At 40.7% G+C, this 20,612-nt stretch overlaps 1 protein-coding gene across 4 annotated transcripts in view; it reads left to right on the top strand.

Annotated features, from left to right (window-relative positions):
- Positions 1 to 17,558, top strand: part of amot (angiomotin) — a 151,170-nt gene extending 133,612 nt beyond the window's left edge. For all 4 annotated transcript variants that reach the window (XM_034177925.1, XM_034177924.1, XM_034177921.1 and 1 more), the window contains 3 exons: positions 3,788 to 4,026; positions 9,134 to 9,388; positions 11,855 to 17,558. In XM_034177925.1, the coding sequence (XP_034033816.1) occupies positions 3,788 to 4,026; positions 9,134 to 9,388; positions 11,855 to 11,988 (628 nt within the window). In that variant the 3' untranslated portion in view covers positions 11,989 to 17,558. The remainder of the gene's footprint in view (positions 1 to 3,787; positions 4,027 to 9,133; positions 9,389 to 11,854) is intronic.
- Positions 17,559 to 20,612: the final 3,054 nt, after the last annotated feature.

Genomic DNA, 20,612 nt, shown 5'->3' with positions numbered 1-20,612 from the left:
AGTTTTCTGTTATAAATCAATATATATGGCTTAGAACATAATACTGTGATACAGCAGTGACCACGGCGCACTTTTTTTTTTTTTAATTGGAGCACGACGGAGCGTGCAGAGTGTCGATAGACAGTGTGGATTCTGATGATCAATCAATCAATTCAATCAATTTTTTTATATAGCGCCAAATCACAACAAACAGTTGCCCCAAGGCGCTTTATATTGTAAGGCAAGGCCATACAATAATTATGTAAAACCCCAACGGTCAAAACGACCCCCTGTGAGCAAGCACTTGGCTACAGTGGGAAGGAAAAACTCCCTTTTAACAGGAAGAAACCTCCAGCAGAACCAGGCTCAGGGAGGGGCAGTCTTCTGCTGGGACTGGTTGGGGCTGAGGGAGAGAACCAGGAAAAAGACATGCTGTGGAGGGGAGCAGAGATCGATCACTAATGATTAAATGCAGAGTGGTGCATACAGAGCAAAAAGAGAAAGAAACAGTGCATCATGGGAACCCCCCAGCAGTCTACGTCTATAGCAGCATAATAATGAATTACAATAGTCCAGCCTAGAGGAAATAAATGCATGAATTAGTTTTTCAGCATCACTCTGAGACAAGACCTTTCTGATTTTAGAGATATTGCGTAAATGCAAAAAAGCAGTCCTACATATTTGTTTAATATGCGCTTTGAATGACATATCCTGATCAAAAATGACTCCAAGATTTCTCACAGTATTACTAGAGGTCAGGGTAATGCCATCCAGAGTAAGGATCTGGTTAGACACCATGTTTCTAAGATTTGTGGGGCCAAGTACAATAACTTCAGTTTTATCTGAGTTTAAAAGCAGGAAATTAGAGGTCATCCATGTCTTTATGTCTGTAAGACAATCCTGCAGTTTAGCTAATTGGTGTGTGTCCTCTGGCTTCATGGATAGATAAAGCTGGGTATCATCTGCGTAACAATGAAAATTTAAGCAATACCGTCTAATAATACTGCCTAAGGGAAGCATGTATAAAGTGAATAAAATTGGTCCTAGCACAGAACCTTGTGGAACTCCATAATTAACTTTAGTCTGTGAAGAAGATTCCCCATTTACATGAACAAATTGTAATCTATTAGACAAATATGATTCAAACCACCGCAGCGCAGTGCCTTTAATACCTATGGCATGCTCTAATCTCTGTAATAAAATTTTATGGTCAACAGTATCAAAAGCAGCACTGAGGTCTAACAGAACAAGCACAGAGATGAGTCCACTGTCCGAGGCCATAAGAAGATCATTTGTAACCTTCACTAATGCTGTTTCTGTACTATGATGAATTCTAAAACCTGACTGAAACTCTTCAAATAGACCATTCCTATGCAGATGATCAGTTAGCTGTTTTACAACTACCCTTTCAAGAATTTTTGAGAGAAAAGGAAGGTTGGAGATTGGCCTATAATTAGCTAAGATAGCTGGGTCAAGTGATGGCTTTTTAAGTAATGGTTTAATTACTGCCACCTTAAAAGCCTGTGGTACATAGCCAACTAACAAAGATAGATTGATCATATTTAAGATCGAAGCATTAAATAATGGTAGGGCTTCCTTGAGCAGCCTGGTAGGAATGGGGTCTAATAAACATGTTGATGGTTTGGATGAAGTAACTAATGAAAATAACTCAGACAGAACAATCGGAGAGAAAGAGTCTAACCAAATACCGGCATCACTGAAAGCAGCCAAAGATAACGATACGTCTTTGGGATGGTTATGAGTAATTTTTTCTCTAATAGTTAAAATTTTGTTAGCAAAGAAAGTCATGAAGTCATTACTAGTTAAAGTTAATGGAATACTCAGCTCAATAGAGCTCTGACTCTTTGTCAGCCTGGCTACAGTGCTGAAAAGAAACCTGGGGTTGTTCTTATTTTCTTCAATTAGTGATGAGTAGAAAGATGTCCTAGCTTTACGGAGGGCTTTTTTATAGAGCAACAGACTCTTTTTCCAGGCTAAGTGAAGATCTTCTAAATTAGTGAGACGCCATTTCCTCCCCAACTTACGGGTTATCTGCTTTAAGCTACGAGTTTGTGAGTTATACCACGGAGTCAGACACTTCTGATTTAAAGCTCTCTTTTTCAGAGGAGCTACAGCATCCAAAGTTGTCTTCAATGAGGATGTAAAACTATTGACGAGATACTCTATCTCCCTTACAGAGTTTAGGTAGCTACTCTGCACTGTGTTGGTATATGGCATTAGAGAACATAAAGAAGGAATCATATCCTTAAACCTAGTTACAGCGCTTTCTGAAAGACTTATAGTGTAATGAAACTTATTCCCCACTGCTGGGTAGTCCATCAGAGTAAATGTAAATGTTATTAAGAAATGATCAGACAGAAGGGAGTTTTCAGGGAATACTGTTAAGTCTTCTATTTCCATACCATAAGTCAGAACAAGATCTAAGATATGATTAAAGTGGTGGGTGGACTCATTTACTTTTTGAGCAAAGCCAATAGAGTCATTCTCAGCATCTGTGTGGATGTTAAAATCGCCCACTATAATTATCTTATCTGAGCTAAGCACTAAGTCAGACAAAAGGTCTGAAAATTCACAGAGAAACTCACAGTAACGACCAGGTGGACGATAGATAATAACAAATAAAACTGGTTTTTGGGACTTCCAATTTGGATGGACAAGACTAAGAGACAAGCTTTCAAATGAATTAAAGTTCTGTCTGGGTTTTTGATTAATTAATAAGCTGGAATGGAAGATTGCTGCTAATCCTCCGCCCCGGCCCGTGCTACGAGCATTCTGACAGTTAGTGTGACTCGGGGGTGTTGACTCATTTAAACTAACATATTCATCCTGCTGTAACCAGGTTTCTGGAGCAGACACACTGCTGCAGCTGTGGCTCCAGGCTCGTTTCGTCGAGATCGTGAGCTTCGGTTTTGTTAAGTTCCTCTTTCGTCCCTTTTGCGCTCTTGCTTCGCAGACGGTTCGGTGATAAAAGCTCTTTCGTCCACCTTTTCTCAACAATTGTGACGTTTTTTACTTTTTCCCTTCGTTCAGGAATCGCCGTGTGACTGGGCCATAACATAACGCATCACAGCTCAGCAATTACTTTAAAAGCCAACAAGCTTAATTATATAAGTACTGGTCAGCTGTGAGTAAACGGTTTCAGCTGCATAGATATACTGTCCTCATGTCTAAACCTGGGATGGGTCAGTGTTACCACAGAGCCGACACCATGAAGACAAAACAAATGGTGCAAAGGAACTGAAAATTCAGGATGTTTACAAGAACATTTGTAGTCATTGATTGCTGATTGTTGAACTTTGGCCACTGATCATGGACCTTTGATCCTGATCACCAAACGTTGATCCTTATCACTGACCTTTGATCACAGATCTCTGACATTTGATTACTAATTGCTGAACTTTGATCACTGATCTCTGACATTTGATTACTAATTGCTGAACTTTGATCACTGATCTCTGACGTTTGATTGCTGTTTGCTGACCTTTGACCACTGATCTTTGAGCACTGGTTGCTGGTCACCACTGGCACTGATAGCTGATCTTTAATCACTGGTTGCTGATCTTTGATACTGATCACTTAGGAGGTTAACAGAGTACAAAGAGGGAGTGACTGGTTTTTATTAGCACTGGATGTAGAGCTTCCTGTACATCTACATATCTGAAAAAACACCAACACTTGTGCAGGTGTCGTGGTTCAGTGATTCTATGCTATAACTCAACAACAACTATAAAGATTGTTTCATAGTTTGGCTTCAGGCTGGCAGTTTGTCCTTTTGTGTTCAAACCAGGATAAAGAATCTTCATGCCCAGATCATAGAGAAGGATGCTATGATCAAAGTGCTCCATCAGCGCTCCAGGAAGGAGCCCATCAAGTCGGACGCCCCATCTGCCATGAGGCCATCCAAGTCCCTGATGTCCATCTCCAACACTGGTTCTGGTGGTTCAGGACTGCTCTCCCACAGTCTGGGACTCAGCAGTTCACCCATCACAGAGGAACGCAAGGACACCAGCTGGAAGGGCAGCCTGGGTAAGAATGGGCAGTCTGTACAGATTGTGCGCTTTATTATGCATGGTAACATGATATAAATTACAAATATCAAAGCCAGAATATTTGAATCATAAAGTATCTATGCCCTTCAGAATGACGTAAACAAATCATTACTTTTACAGCCATTTTTCTTTTGGCAAGTTCATGGATATATGAACATTCCTAATTCACAGAGTACATCTAGGACATGTTAGATTAATTATGAACAATCAAATCAAATCTAGTTGTGAAGCATTTCTGCTGCTTTGAAGGTCCAAATGAGCACATTGGCCTCCATCATCCATAAATGGAAGAAGCTTGGATCCACCAGGACTCTTCCTAGAGCTGACCGCCCATCTAAACTGAGCAATCGGGGGAAAAGGGCCTTTGTCAGGGAGGTGACCAAGAACCAGATGATTACTCTGTCAGAGCTCCAGCATTTCTCTGTGGAGAGAGGAGAACCTTCCAGAAGGACAGCCATCTCTGCAGCAATCCACCAATCAGGCCTGTATGGCAGAGTGGCCAGACGGAAGCCACTCCTTAGTAAAAGGCACATGTCAGCCCGCCTGGAGTTTGCCAAAAGACACTTGAAGGACTCTCAGACCAGGAGAAACTAAATTCTCTGGTCTGATGAGACAAAAATTGCACTCTTTGAATGCCAGGCATCATGTTTGGAGGAAACCAGGCACCATCCCTACAGTGAAGCATGGTGGTGGCAGCATCATGCTGTGGGGATGTTTTTCAGCGGCAGGAACTGGGAGACGAGTTGGGATTGAGGGAAAGATGAATGCAGAAATGTACAGAGACATCCTGGATGAAAACCTGCTCCAGAGCGACGGTTCACCTTTCAGCAGGACAATGACCTTAAGCACACAGTCAAAATATCAAAGGAGTGGCTTCAGGACAACTCTGTGAATGTCCTTGAGTGGCCCAGCCAGAGCCCAGACTTCTGATTGAACATCTCTGGAGAGATCTGAAAATGGCTGTGTACCGACGCTACCCAACCAACCTGGTGGAGCTTCAGGAATGGGGAAATCTGCCCAAAGATAGGTGCATCAAGCTTGTGACATCATATTGAAGAAGACTTAAGGCTGCAATTGTTGCCAAAGGTGCATCAACAAAGTACTGAGGAAAGACTGTGAATACTTATGTACATGTGAGTTCTTAATTTATTTTTTATAAATTTGCAACAAAACCTTTTTTTTTCATGTTGTCATTATGGGGTGTTGTGAGTAGAATTTTGAAGGGAAAAAAATTTTACCCCATCTTGGAATAAGGCTGTAAACATACAGTTGTATGCAAAAGTTTGGGCACCCCTGATAATTTTCATTATTTTCCTTTATAAATCATTGGTTGTTTGGATCAGCAATTTCAGTTACATATATATTATAGCAGAAAAACACAGTGATATTTGAGAAGTGAAATGAAGTTTATAGGATTTACAGAAAGTGTGCAATAATTCTTTAAACAAAATTAGGCAGGTGCATAAATTTGGGCACCCCAACAGAAAAAAATACATCAATATTTAGTAGATCCTTCTTTTGCAGAAATAACAGCCTCTAAATGCTTCCTATAGCTTCCAGTGAGAGTCTGGATTCTGGTTGAAGGTATTTTGGACCATTGTTCTTTACAAAACATCTCAGGTTTGTTGGTTTCTGAGCATGGACAGCCCGCTTAAAATCACACCACAAATTTTCAATAATATTCAGGTCTGGGGACTGAGATGGCCATTCCAGAACATTGTACTTGTTCCTCTGCATGAATGCCTTAGTAGATTTTGAGCAGTGTTTAGGGTTGTTGTCTTGTTGAAAGATCCAGCCCCGGCGGAACTTCAGCTTTGTCACTGATTCATGAACATTGTTCTCAAGAATCTGCTGATATTGACTGGAATCCATGTAACCCTCAACTTTAACAAGATTCCCAGTACCTGCACTGGCCACACAGCCACATAGCATGATGGAACCACCTCCAAATTTGACTGTAGGTAGTAAGTGTTTTTCTTGGAATGCTGTGTTCTTTTTGCCATGCATACTGCTCCTTGTTATGTCCAAATAATTCAATTTTAGTTTCATCAGTCCACAGCACCTTATTCCAAAATGAAGCTGGCTTGTCCAAATGTGCTTTAGCATACCTCAAGTGACTTTGTTCATGTACGCAGAAAAGGCTTCCTCTGCATTACAGCATCTCCTTGTGCAAAGTGTGCTGTATAGTTGAACGGTGCACAGAGACACTATCTGCAGCAAGATCATGTTGTAGGTCTTTGGAGCAGGTCTGTGGGTTGACTATAACTGTTCTCACCATCTTTCGCTTCAGCTTATCTATTTTTCTTGACCTGTCACTTTGGGCCTTAACTAGTACTGTGCCTGTGGTCTTCCTTTTCCTCACTATGTTCCTAACAGTGGAAACTGACAGCTGAAATCTCTGAGATAGCTTTTTGGATCCTTCCCCTAAACCATGATGTTGAACAATCTTTGTTTTCAGATCATTTGAGAGTTGTTTAGAGGCTCCCATGTTGCCACTCATTAGAAGAGATGCAAAGAGGGGAAACATTTGCAAATGGCCACATTAAATACCCTTTCTCATGATTGGATTCACCTGTGTAAGGAGGTCAAGGGTCAGTGAGCTTACTAAACATGTTTAGCCGCATGTTCTCCCTGAATTGCTGTCTGTCTGAGTGGTGTCCAAAAAATGAGGTGGGCTTTATATATAATTGGCAAAGCTTCTGGGGAAAACCTGGTCTTGTTAGGAGAGACGGCATACATCCCACTTTGGATGGAGCAGCTCTCATCTCTAGAAATCTGGCCAATTTTATTAAACCCTCCAAATCGTGACTATCCAGGGTTGGGACCAGGAAGCAGAGTTGTAGTCTTACACACCTCTCTGCAGCTTCTCTCCCCTCAATACCCCATCCCCGTAGAGACGGTGCCTGCTCCCAGACCACCAGTAACCAGCAAAAATCTATTTAAGCATAAAAATTCAAAAAGAAAAAATAATATAGCACCTTCAACTGCACCACAGACTAAAACAGTTCAATGTGCATATTAAGCAAATATGTACCACTGCTTTTTTGCATTTGCGCAATATCTCTAAAATTAGAAAGGTCTTGTCTCAGAGTGATGCTGAAAAGCGAATTCATGCATTTATTTCGTCTAGGCTGGACTATTGTAATTCATTATTATCAGGTTGTCCTAAAAGTTCCCTGAAAAGCCGTCAGTTAATTCAAAATGCTGCAGCTAGAGTACTGACAGGGACTAGAAGGAGAGAGCATATTTCACCCATATTGGCTTCTCTTCGTTGGCTCCCTGTTAATTCCAGAATAGAATTTAAAATTCTTCTTCTTACTTATAAGGTTTTGAATAATCAGGTCCCATCTTATCTTAGGGACCTCATAGTACCATATCACCCCAATAGAGCGCTTCGCTCTCAGACTGCAGGCTTACTTGTAGTTCCTAGGGTTTGTAAGAGTAGAATGGGAGGCAGAGCCTTCAGCTTTCAGGCTCCTCTCCTCTGGAACCAGCTCCCAATTCGGATTAGGGAGACAGACACCCTCTCTACTTTTAAGATTAAGCTTAAAACTTTCCTTTTTGAAAAAGCTTATAGTTAGGGATGGATCAGGTGACCCTTAACCATCCCTTAGTTATGCTGCTATAGACTTAGCCTGCTGGGGGGTTTCCCATGATGCACCCAGTGTTTCTTTTTATTCACCTCTTTTTGCTCTGTATGCACCACTCTGCTTTTAATCATTGGTGATTGATCTCTGCTCTCTTCCACAGCATGTCTTTTTCCTGATTCTCTCCCCTCAGCCCCAACCAGTCCCAGCAGAAGACTGCCCCTCCCTGAGCCTGGTTCTGCTGGAGGTTTCTTCCTGTTAAAAGGGAGTTTTCCTTCCCACTGTCACCAAGTGCTTGCTCATAGGGGATCGTTTTGACCGTTGGAGTTTTTCTGTAATTATTGTATGGCTTTTGCCTTACAATATAAAGTGCCTTGGGGCGACTGTTTATTGTGATTTGGCGCTATATAAATAAAATTGATTTGATTTAAACCAATTTTGTGTTCCAATAATTAGTACTAAATGTATTCAAATCAATAAAATGACAAGGGTGTCCAAATTTATGCACCTGCCCAATTTTGTTTAAATAATTATTGCACACTTTCTGTAAATACTGTAAATAATGTGTTTGTCTGCTATATGATATATTTACCTGCAATTTCTGATCTAGACAACCAATAATTTATAAAGGAAAATCATGAAAATTATCAGGGGTGCCCAAACCTTTGCATACAACTGTAACAAAATGTGGAAAAAGTTAAACACAGTAAATGCTTTCTGTGAATGATTTAGCCATGTTTTACTAAAGGCTGCACATACTTAGGCATTCCATGATTTTAATTGTTTTCACTGTGAATTTGCAGGGCATAGTTTTGGAGCTTTATATAGAGAAGCCTATTTAAAGAAAAAAATACAGTTGACATCATAAATATATAGTATATATATTTTTGCATTACATGTGCAATAATGTCTTGGGTGAAAACAACATAAATGTTAGAAACATTTTTTATTTATTCCTTATGGAATCTCCTTTGTAATTGATAATGGAATCGAGTGCTGAGTGAATAATTCTTTAGAAATAAAGCTGTGAAACTCTTGTCCCTTATAGAGGACAAAAATGTGTTGTTGGGTCTCGGGACATTAAAATGTGTCTGATCTCAATGGGTTCATGTTGCTGTATTTATTTATTTTTTTCAGGAAACGTCATTGTTTGGTCTGTAGTATTCTGCTGCCTTCTGCTGGACAAGACCAATGTCCAAAATGTCTTGCTTATTCTTTCATTGTTTGTGTCCTAAAAAATGTCACTAAAATCAGTGTATGCTTTGCAAAAACATACTTTGTCTAATTAAATTAGCAGATTAAATATGAAAATAAATTTCACTCTGTGGGTATAATACTTATTTAAACATACTTTTTTCATCTGAAATTCAAACACCTTCACAGTGACTTTAATAATAAAGTTATATGATTCTTGAGATTTGTTTGTCTTTCAACAAACCAAATTAATATGTGATATTAATTGATATTATTAATATTATTGATGAATGAATTCCTCAGGGGTTCTGCTGGGTCCAGAATTCCGGACAGACTCTCTGAGGACAGAGTCCATTTCTTCATCTCCCTCCCCGGTGCTTCCTTCCACCCCGATGACGGCCGGACACTCAAAGACGGGCAGCAGGGACAGCTGCACGCAGACTGAGAAAGGCCAGAACCAGGACACCAGCAAACCCAGCACCCCGGCCCTACAGAGCATGACACTGCCGGCCCGCCTGTCCAGTCCGAGTCCCGTCTACATACCTGACCGCATAGCAGGTGAAAGCCCAGACTGTCTCATGATGTGTGTGTGGGTGAGAGAGAGATTAGTCGAACAGCACGCTTCAACGTTCTGATAATCCACCACTTTGGACTGATGACTGGGGGGAGGGCCCACCTTTCTGTGATCTGCAAATTTAAAACACAGCTCTCCTCTATGTCCCGTGATGTTATTATGGGACTGGTTCTGGTTTCATCTGATATTTATTTTGTGATTAACCAGGTAACACCAAACATACACCAAACATTTTGGTGATGTTTGTCTGTGGTTCTCTCAGAACATTCCTCAGTAACGTTTTTCCAAAACATACGAATAACCAAGAAAAACTCCACACAGTTAAAATGTTACTTCCTGTAACATTTTCATAACGTTAATAAAATGGTTACCTGGGGAATACAACCCCAATTTCAATGAAGTTGGGACGTTGTGTAAAATGTAAATAAAAACAGAATACAATGATTTGCAAATCCTCTTCAACCTGTATTCAATTGAATACACCACAAAGACAAGATATTTAATGTTCAAACTTATAAACTTTATTGTGTTTGTGCAAATATTTGCTCATTTTGAAATGGATGCATGCAACACTTCAAAAAAGCTGGGACAGTGGTATGTTTACCACTGTGTTACATCACCTTTCCTTCTAACACTCAATAAGTGTTTGGGAACTGAGGACACTAATTGTTGAAGCTTTGTAGGTGGAATTTTTTTCCCCATTCTTGCTTGATGTACGACTTCAGTTGTTCAACAGTCCGGGGTCTCCGTTGTCGTATTTTACGCTTCATAATGTGCCACACATTTTCAATGGGCAACAGGTCTGGACTGCAGGCAGGCCAGTCTAGTACCCGCACTCTTTTACTACGAAGCCACGCTGTTGTAACGCGTGCAGAATGTGGCTTGACACTGGCTTACTGAAATAAGCAGGGACGTCCCTGAAAAAGATGTTGCTTGGATGCCAGCATGTGTTGCTCCAAAACCTGGATGTACCTTTCAGTACTGATGGTGTTATCACAGATTTGTAAGTTGCCCATACCATGGGCACCAACACACCCCCATACCACCACAGATGCTGGCTTTTGAACTTTGCGCTGGTAACAATCTGGAGGGTCTTTTTCCTCTTTTGTCCGGAGGACACAAAATCCATGATTTCCAAAAACAATTTGAAATGTGGACTCGTCAGACCACAGCACACTTTTCCACTTTGCGTCTGTCCATTTCAAATGAGCTCAGGCCCAGAGAAGGCGGCGGCGTTTCTGGATGTTGTTGATGTATGGCTTTCGCTTTGCATGGTAGAGTTTTAACTTGCACTTGTAGATGTAGCAACGAACTGTGTTAACTGACAATGGTTTTCTGAAGTGTTCCTGCGCCCACGCGGTAAGATCCTTTACGCAATGATGTCGGTTTTTAATGCAGTGTTGCCTGAGGGATCGAAGGTCACGGGCATTCAATGTTCATTTTTGGCCTTGCCGCTTACGTATAGAGAGTTCTCCAGATTCTCTGATGGAATCCTAAATTCCTTGCAATTGAACGTTGCGAAACATTGTTCTTAAACTGTTGGGCTGTTTTTTTCCACTTCACCAGGATCACCACTTCGCCCCATCTTTGATTGTGAACGGCTGAGCCTTTTGGGGATGCTCCTTTATACCCAATTATGACAATCACCTGTTTCCAATTAACCTGTTCGCCTGTGGAATGTTCCAAACAGGTGTTCTTTGAGCATTCATCAACTTTCCCAATCTTTTGTTGCCCCTGTCCCAGCTTTTTTGAAACATGTTTCAGGCATCCATTTCAAAATAAGCAAATATTTGCACAAAAACAAAAAGGCCTGTCAGTTTGAACATTTTATATCTTGTCTTTGTGGTGTATTCAATTGAATACAGGTTGAAGAGGATTTGCAAATCATTGTATTCTGTTTTTATTTACATTTCACACAACGTCCCAACTTCATTGGAATTGGGGTTGTATGTGGTGGGCAGCCTGTTGCTGCCGATGGCAGTAAATCTGCTGTAACAAGAGCATTATAAAGGTTTTTATACTATCAGCAGTCGTGGGGCCCTTTAAGTGTGTATTACGAGTGGAAAGGAAGCCGAATTGTTAAAGGTGAGAAAACGAGCACTGCAGAAAGTTTGGAACCACAGAGTACTGGAGAAGGACAGACATGGTTCCAACTCAAAAACCAACAGTCACGACCAGAACATGCCAATTACACGGTCACGCAACGCAGCCTGATGTCAACTCCACAAGCTCTACGCAAAGATATCGTTAATGAATGAATGAATGAGCGCCCTCTAGTTGATTTTAGTTACTAACAAAATAGTTGTGTAACTTTTAATGAATTGGAAATCTATGCATCATTGATTTTATATGATGAAACGACTTCCAGCACAGCACTGAAATATTCAGTTTGTTAATTAGTTAATTGGGTTTATTTGATCTGATTTTACATTGTGTATGTGTGTGTGTAGATGTGCCAGTGTTCCACAGCAGCACTCTGGAACGGAGGGTCCCCGTCCAGTCCCATTCACAGCAACAGGCCCCTCCCCCTGCCCCACCCACCCAGCAGGAAGTGGACAGCGACATGGTGGAGATCCTCATTTGAAGTCACGTGTTTCAGCCAAACAAAATCAACATCAAGCAGAGCTGAAGGTTTGGAAGAAGTCAGAATGATTGACAGACATGGTCAAAGTTTACATCTCCAATCGACACGACACGACGGCCGACTGATGGTTCATTTCCTACAAACCCACACTGACGCCATTAATGACCAATTTGTTTTTTGTTGGTTTTTTTGCCAACATCTTCAGAAAAGATAGAAACCGGACATAAAATGCTGAATGCTGCTGCTCGCAGTGACGTCACTGCTGTGTTTGAAATGTCAGCTCTTACACAAACCAGTCAGTACTTTGAACTGTAAAAGTCGATTGCGGAGGTTTGACAAACTCATTAGACATGTCTTCAATCACAGCGTACTTATGTAAATATTAACTCCAAAAATCCACTAAAGGACGCAAAATAGCAAAACAATGGAGCCACTGTTAAAACTGAAGGCCAACTGTCGACTCACTTTTACGTTCGTAGTGTGCAGACTTGCAGCTGGATGCCTTAGGAACCTCGGCCTGTGATTGGCTGTAGATGGCTGACGTGAATCCCTAAATGCAGAGATTATCTTTTGTTACGAGGTATGATGCAGAAATGTTCAGCTGGGTTTCAGCTGAGACGTCCGGCAGCTTGTGGCTTGACGTGTTTGAACGCGTGACGAAGATCTCGTTTCTGTTTATGGACCAAAACTATTGCCTGCATTTTTGTTGCATTTATTGCACAACGTATTTTTAAAATGATGTTCATATTTTTGGACCACAGTTACACACAGCACTTAGGTTAAGGCGACATTGTAGTTTATCTTGTAATCATGTTATGCATCTCAGTCGTCGTGTTTCACATTAACCATCGCCAGGATGTTTGTGGCCGCTGTCTTCCTGGATTTCAAACAGCCAGTTCTCACAAAGTAACTACTGAATCCCTCAAATACTTTAATGTTGCCCAAAAATATAATGATGAGGAGCGGCTATGACCAAACACATTGTTGAACAGGTAATTACAAATCCAAATCTTACAAATGTTGTTGGTTTTCATATTCACAAAGTGCCCTTCTGGATCAGTCGACTTCCTGCAGACTGATTCAGTCGTTGTGAACTTGCTGCAACAGGAAGTGATGTCATAGGTGCTGGATGATGATATGGAGATGTTGGTGAGGTATAGCTAAGCCAGAAACACACCAGATGTGTTGCACTTGTGTGGTGGCTGTGGAGCGTCTTGATTTTCGTTTCGGTGTAGATGTTAACAGGTTTCAATGTGCACGCCGTCTGCATAAAGGAAGCATCCTGAATGTGTTTCACATCACGGCTGTCATACCTCTGTAGAGATTTGGGACGGCACTGATTTTTTTTTGTGAAAAGATAGTCTTCAGATCATTTCTGTCATTTTGACATTATTCTGCTAACACTAAATAATGAACATCTTGTATTGCCATTTCTATGTCTGGAGATAAGATCACAGATATGAAAAATATAGGTAGAATTAAAAAAAAAATCATTTCACTGATTGGGAAAAACTCACATCTGTTATCTGGTTATGATCAACTAAACTCACAAATACCTCTGTGACCCCCAAGACATAAAAAGAAAAAGCTCTTGGGTCAGATGGAAAGCCTATATGTATTTATACACTTATGTTTCTGTATTATAACATGTTGAACACGACGTGTGCTTCGAGGGAGGTGCTGTCACGTGACCAGTGGTATGTTGTGCGCTGGTTTAAACAAATAAACAAAAAACAGCTGATTAGCGCTCTGTAAAATCAGTTCCAAAAAAAAAAAAACAGCTATTCTACAGAAGATGGATGTGGGGGCGAAAGCCATTATCAGAGACAAATGATGTGGGAAGACTGAGCTGTCTCGACCAGCAACACTACAAAAACACTGCTAGTGTGAATACATAGATGCGACAGCTCAAATTCTACGTGCATACAACACATCTGGTGTAAAACAAGTGTTACCTGTGCCTTATTATTGTGGAACGCACAAGAAACCTGCTGTGGTGTTCCACCAATGAGAAAGACAACCATCCTTTCTCTTTCATTTGGACATCAACATAAAACGAACTACTCTGTAATGTGGGCGCTAGCCTGGATTATTTATGCATCAAAGTTTAAAGGATTAGCCAACAAGGAATCCACAACCGTGTGAAACAGAAAATTATGCAGATTATGAAATCTGTCAGAAGAACCTCAAAATAAAACCTGTTGAGAGTTCTCAAAGCATACTGCAGGAATTATTTAAAATAAATCATTATAAGGTTTTTCTTTTTTAACAATATAACTTTCTCATTGATTTTCTTTAATGAATATTTACCAGCTGTAGCCAGTGTGACTTGTGTTTATGTCTAAACTAGAAGGTTCACACTGAGAGTGCTCATACATCTGCCAAGGTCATAAAGTAACACAACAGGGGTTTGTCATCAGCATATGGGTATATGTTTGTGATGTCATAAGGCAAGTTCTAAAATACCTGGAAGGACCTGAAAAGGAAATATATCTCACTGTTGAAGAATTGAGAAACTTTCAACAAATACATTGAATTAAATCAGATTTACTGTTTTCTTGTTAATCTGAGACAGCCAAAATTGTGTTGTTAAACTGGGTTACAAACATCAAATACAGTTACAGTTTTTGTGAAACATAGTGAGACATTATTCTCACTCTGGTTCATGTGTGATCAGAAAACATCCTGTCACGTTGACTCTGAGGCATTTGCTTGTGTTTTAATTCTGCTTTTCTCAGAAATGTTAGAGGAAAATCTTGTGACGTTGTAGGTGTCGCCAGTGTGATCTCACTGACTGGGGTCATGTGGAGCAGAGCCTTTAACGCAGGACGTGTTTGGGTTCTGTAGGTTGTCTGAGCAGAAGGTGGCTTTTCAAGTTTATCGGGCTCACTGTGGTGGTAAACATTAAGGGGCCTGTCTCTGTTAATAGCACAGGGTTTAAAGTCGATAGCATGAGGTAATTTTGGGCATGTCCAGCTCCACTTTGCTATTTATGCAGTGCATAATCTGAGCACAAAGTACAGTGCATGGCACAAAGGCGCGTTTGCATTCTGCTGCGTCACGATAGCAGTACACCAGCGCTGCACCTGACTGTGCCTCATTTTAACACCAACACGCTCATGAGTTCACAGAGGAGTGCATGTAAAAAAAAACTTGCTCTTTAAAGAACGTGAGTGCAGGGAGTGAAAACTGTCGATTGGAAACAAGCAACGAAACCTGTGCAGTTTTCTGCCAGGTGGAAGAGCATCCGAAATGTGGAAGAAGCTGCATTAGTCGTACAGATGCAACATTAGTACGTATTTACTGTTTAAATGTACGTATTTCAAGTCCGCGTTACTCAGCAGTTTGTCTAGTGTTCAAGGTTTCCAGTTCATTTCAAGTGCCCGATGGTTGTGTATAACGTTTTGTACATTGTTCACTTCACACTTGTTTTACTGCACCTTCTGTCTGTTATCATCAAATCAAACGCTGAGACGTATCTGCAGACGTCCTTCGACAGGTCTGAGGTCTGCTGTTAAATGGCAAAATGTTCATGTCCAGCATAAGATTTAATCACCACCACCCCTGCCATGGGCTCATATTCAGAGGAAATGTTTAGTCATCGTAAATTGAACAACGTACTGGTTTCACTTTGCAGCCACCGACTCTGTAACACTTTTTGCTTCACATTGTCATTTTTTTCCCTGCATAAATCATTTGCTTCAATGCGTCTTGTGTCTCTCCTGTGAAACTGCACAGAGGACGTTTTTCTGCGGTGCAACATTCAGTACTTTGGGGGGGTGATAGGGGGGTCACATTTGTCATCTAATCTATGGGCAGAAAGTTAGTAGCGTAATCCTTCAAACCCGGTGTGACTACACTGAGTCCAGAGGGTTCACTTTGACTGGCCTTAACTGGCAGGTCGTGGGCTCAGTGTCCATCTGTCTGACGGGTCATCACTTGATAGATTTTAAACCCCTGATTAAAGCAAGCCTTTTTTCACAGTTGGGCTGTGTCCTCTGTAGTGTTCAGGCTGATCATAAATGTCTTCCATTATCACACACTTATGACCAAAGGTGACACACCGTGGATTCACGCCCTAACTTTGTTTAGACACAGACGGCTCCGGCTGAACAAACAGTCTGAAGGTGGCGTCATTTCACAACAAGTATTATTTTGAAATAAGTGACATATCTTTGTTTTTTCTCATCAAACGTGTGTGATTAACGGTGACATTTAAAGTGACATATTTTGTTTTAGTTTGGAAAACCTGTTTTAGTGCCCTATGTCACATGATCCTGGGAGAACTCCCAGAATTCATTCTGTTTGAAGAGTTCCGTCATCAATCACATTTCATCCAGTACAAACCAAAAATGTTGGACCAAAGACTCTCAGAATGGTATTTTTTCCCTTGTTTGTGTTGTTGTTCTGGAGAAGTCAAATTATTTGTGTTCACATGTATAGACTTGGAGATCTGATGCTGCGCTTCACTCACCGTTTTTTACTCTTAGTATTAGTATTCAGGATGTAGACTGTTAGCTGCTACAATTACTACATTATTGGAATGCGCTAATCATTTCAGCACAGCTGGAACGCCGTACGGAGAATGTTCCACATCAATGTTTAGGTTTGTTTTTAGAGAACACTTTTCGTTTGAAAGTGTTGCGTGATGACGAACAAGAAGCACAATAATGTCAGTGTTAATGTGTACAGTATGTAAGTGTTCTTTCCTCTGGTGCTGTGGCGTGTCTGACTGTCCGTGTGTCACACTGGCTCAGCAGATGCATCAGGCGGAATCACTGCATGACACAATTCCTCGCTTTGTGATGAAAGCGCGCAACTGGCACTGACTCTACTTTCACTCTCGCTTGATTCTTTGAATGTGATCCGTCTCTGCGAGCAAACACAAGAGCGGCCGTTAACGACGGCGTCCCTCCACCGTGCAGAGACAAAGCAAACGACTTTTTGTGTGAGCCTGAATCATCATATCCTCCCTTTAATCTATGCAGTTACTTTTTGCTCAGCTGCGCTGTGAGTGCACGTTGGTTATTGTCGCAATCTTTGTCCTGTCCGACACATCATTTAACTGCTAAATGACATCGATATTCCTCATTAAAACTGTTGTTTGCTTTACCCACAGAGAACCAGCGGTCGGACCTGAACGTAGATATAGTCGGTTTTTAATAAGTGCCTGAGAATATAAAGTTTACTCAGATTCCCGCTGGTGTTTCTCTGAGAAGACTGTTATTTCCAACTTCAGCGTTAAGTTACTTTGAAGCTGTTTATCATGTTTTCCAGCTGTAAATAAGCATTAATGCCCTGATTCTGATTTTCGTTTTACTTCCAGACTGTAAACATGCTGCATTTTGTCGTTGCTGTACAATCAGTTTATGCAACAGCATTTTTTTAACATTCATCTCACAGGCTCTAGTATTACTGTAATAGTCATTTAATGTTCTTAATTCAGTTTGGTTTTTTTTCATTTCAAATTTTCAAATAACCAGTTTGCAATTGTTTGTTTAATGAACAAATTAAGTTAGTATTAATTTAAATGTTTTGTTAAATAAAATAATGTTAAACATTTCAAGGTTGTTCCTGTTTCTTCTTACAGTTTACAACCCCAATTCCAATGAAGTTGAGACATTTTACACAATGTAAAATGTAAATAAAAACAATACAATGATTTGCAAATCCTCTTCAACCTATATTCAGTTGAATACACCACAAAAACAAGATATTTAATGTTCAAACTGATAAACTTTAATGTTTTTGTGCAAATATGAATGAATGAAAGAGCTCATTTATATTGAACACATGGTGTGTGGAGAAGCTGCATCAGTTGACCACAGCCATAAGGTGGCAGTGCGCTCACACAGGGGAAAAACAAAACAGCAGAAAATGGTTTTGGAGAGCTGTGTTAATCCAGCACAGTGAAGCTGAATGCTAATCCACCAGGATAACAGTGAAGATAAGGCATAAGACCAACCAATAATGCACAAGATGAGCTCTCCGTCCGGGTTTAAAGAACTCAACAGACTGAAGTTATTCTACAAAAAAGATCACAGTAAGAGGAATCCCTGTGACCTGCTGACTTCTTTGTCACCTTTTGAAATGCAGCCTCCAATCAGAAACAGTTAAGGCAATATGGAAAATGCAAAAAAAAAAAGGTTATCTTTAATTTTTATTTCATTGCAGAGTATGAACCCAAGAAATTTCAGATGTGTTTGGTGAACTTAACTTCATTTAATAGATACACACTGCACGCAAGACCTGCAACACATCCCAGAAAAATTGGGATGTTTTGTATTCCTTCTCACAACACTGAAGACATTTTGGTATCAGAGGACACCAAGCAATGAAGCATTTCAGGTCTTCTTGTGTCTCATTCTTCCTGCAAACACACCTTAAGGCCCCGTTCCACTCAGCAAGAATGAACAAGAGCTGAATCAGGCCGAATGAGGAAAAGCAGCGCAACTTCGAGATGCAGTCTGGAGGGACGGACATTTGGACAGCTGTGTACGAATGCTGTGGGCGGATCTCACCTCGACTGATTCATGCACACCTGTGCGTATGTGCACAATTGCAGTCCAAGCACAGTTGGAAAACACTGCACTAAGATCATAAATAAAGCGCACAGACTGCTGGATAAATGCGGTGGATTGCCACCCAATGTCTAAAACTCTGGAAGGTAAACTCCAGGAGAGGAGGATGTTTGCAGCGCTGTGTCCGCCTTTTTCACAAGACCTGCCGATACTGGATCACGAAATACAACCAATGTATGGGCTGGATTCATGTTGTATGTGTCCAAGATGTCAATCGGCGTCATTCACCCACGCACTCACTGCCTCGCTCTCTCACTCCCTCCCTGTTGTGCATTGTCCCACGCATGATTGGCCCCCTGCACTGTGCTATCGGACATTACAAGGTGCACTGCAGCAGCGCAGCCATGTGGTGATTCAGAGCACACGGAGGAGCTGTGTGTCGCACTGTCTGACTGAATGAGACCTTTTGCGCTATGGGACAGCAAGTCATATGTAATATATATTATGTGGTGGACATTTTCTGTCAGCACTGGGTTGATGTTGGCAGCTCATGGTGCTGGCAGGATGACAGGGTATTTATCACAGGCTGCTGCCTGCATGGTGGATGCCCTGCATCTGGAGCATTCCAAAGCTGAGTTTTTATTTTTATGTTGCTAAGGCCTGGTGAAACAGTTGCACCATCAGTCAGAACAACAGTGTGTATGTCATAGTATGTGTATTACAGCTGTGGCACACCGATCAGTTGTGTTGTGGCGCACCGAGTCTCTGAAACAATTTATTTTCAATTCACTTTAATTTATATAGCGCCAAATCACAACAAAGTTGCCTCAAGGTGCCTCACACAAGTAAGATCTAACCTTACCAACCCTAGAGCAAGCACACAGATGACAGTGGTAAGGAAAAACTCCATCTGATGATTTGAGGAAGAAACCTCAAGCAGACCAGGGTGACCCTCTGCTTGGACCATGCTACCGACACAACTGACAATACGAATGTACAGGGAATTTTGGGAGTCCATGCTGGTGCAAAGGATGGGAGGCCTGCGGCTCTTCTGCATGTTGTGTTACAGCTATGTCAGTCATGATATTTCACATACATTATCTAACCCATGAGGGAATGACAATGTATTTGTAATGTAAGGTTTATTATGGATATAACACCCCTTTCAGACACAGTGTGGTGCTCCGCGGCTGTGCAACACTAGCCCTGAAGTATCACAATTTAGAATGACTTGCACACCTGGAAATCATACAAATCAAATTCCATGCTGTTAGAACCGTTATTTTTTATTAAGTTAAACATTTAGGGTGCCCCTCCCCATCCCATATTTTTACATTTACTTCTTCATTACTATATTTGAGTTCTACCTTTATTTCTGCATTTCCAAATTTATTAAGGGCAAAACTACCACTACTACTACTAATAATAATAAATAATGTGACAGAACTCAGATTCTGATTAAACATGCTGGTTGAGTTGTACGATGACACCATCAGACGTCGCTGCATCAGCAATCTGCGTTACGTAAAAATACAGACCACACTGATTTCAAACAGAACATCCATTTTTATTAAATTAAGTGTGTCATTAAAATGAACATGTAAATAAAATATTTAAATATTCCAATCACAGAAAAATAAAATCTTAATTTGAGCAAAAGATGTCACAACAGCTTCATGTCAGCCAAACAAATAAATGCATTTCACTCAACAACACCTATCCCAAAATATCAGCTGGTATGAATGTATTTAATATGGCCTGTTAAAACTAGGACTGAAGGATGATTTTAGAGTCAAAATAGTAATTTTCATATCATGACGCCTCTGGTTTTAATTAAGGTTCAACTTGTTTAAATAGGATGATTATGTTTAGAGTTCATGAGCAGAGTGTCAAAAACCGACTGCTGTTGAACACTCAGTTCATTTACAGGCATTTTACAATCTGAGTGATCGTTCACCACCAATGAAAACGGTTTAAATGCAATTATCTCCATTAGTTTACACAACGCCGCAAACACCCCCCCCCCCCCCCCCCCCCCCCCCAAAAAAAATAAATAAATGCTTTGGTTACATTTCATTCCTACATTTTCTGACACTTATGTGT

This window comes from Thalassophryne amazonica, chromosome 9 (assembly GCF_902500255.1).
Source record: "Thalassophryne amazonica chromosome 9, fThaAma1.1, whole genome shotgun sequence".
Lineage (NCBI taxonomy): Eukaryota > Metazoa > Chordata > Actinopteri > Batrachoidiformes > Batrachoididae > Thalassophryne > Thalassophryne amazonica.
This window is presented reverse-complemented; position numbering and strand designations above follow the sequence as displayed.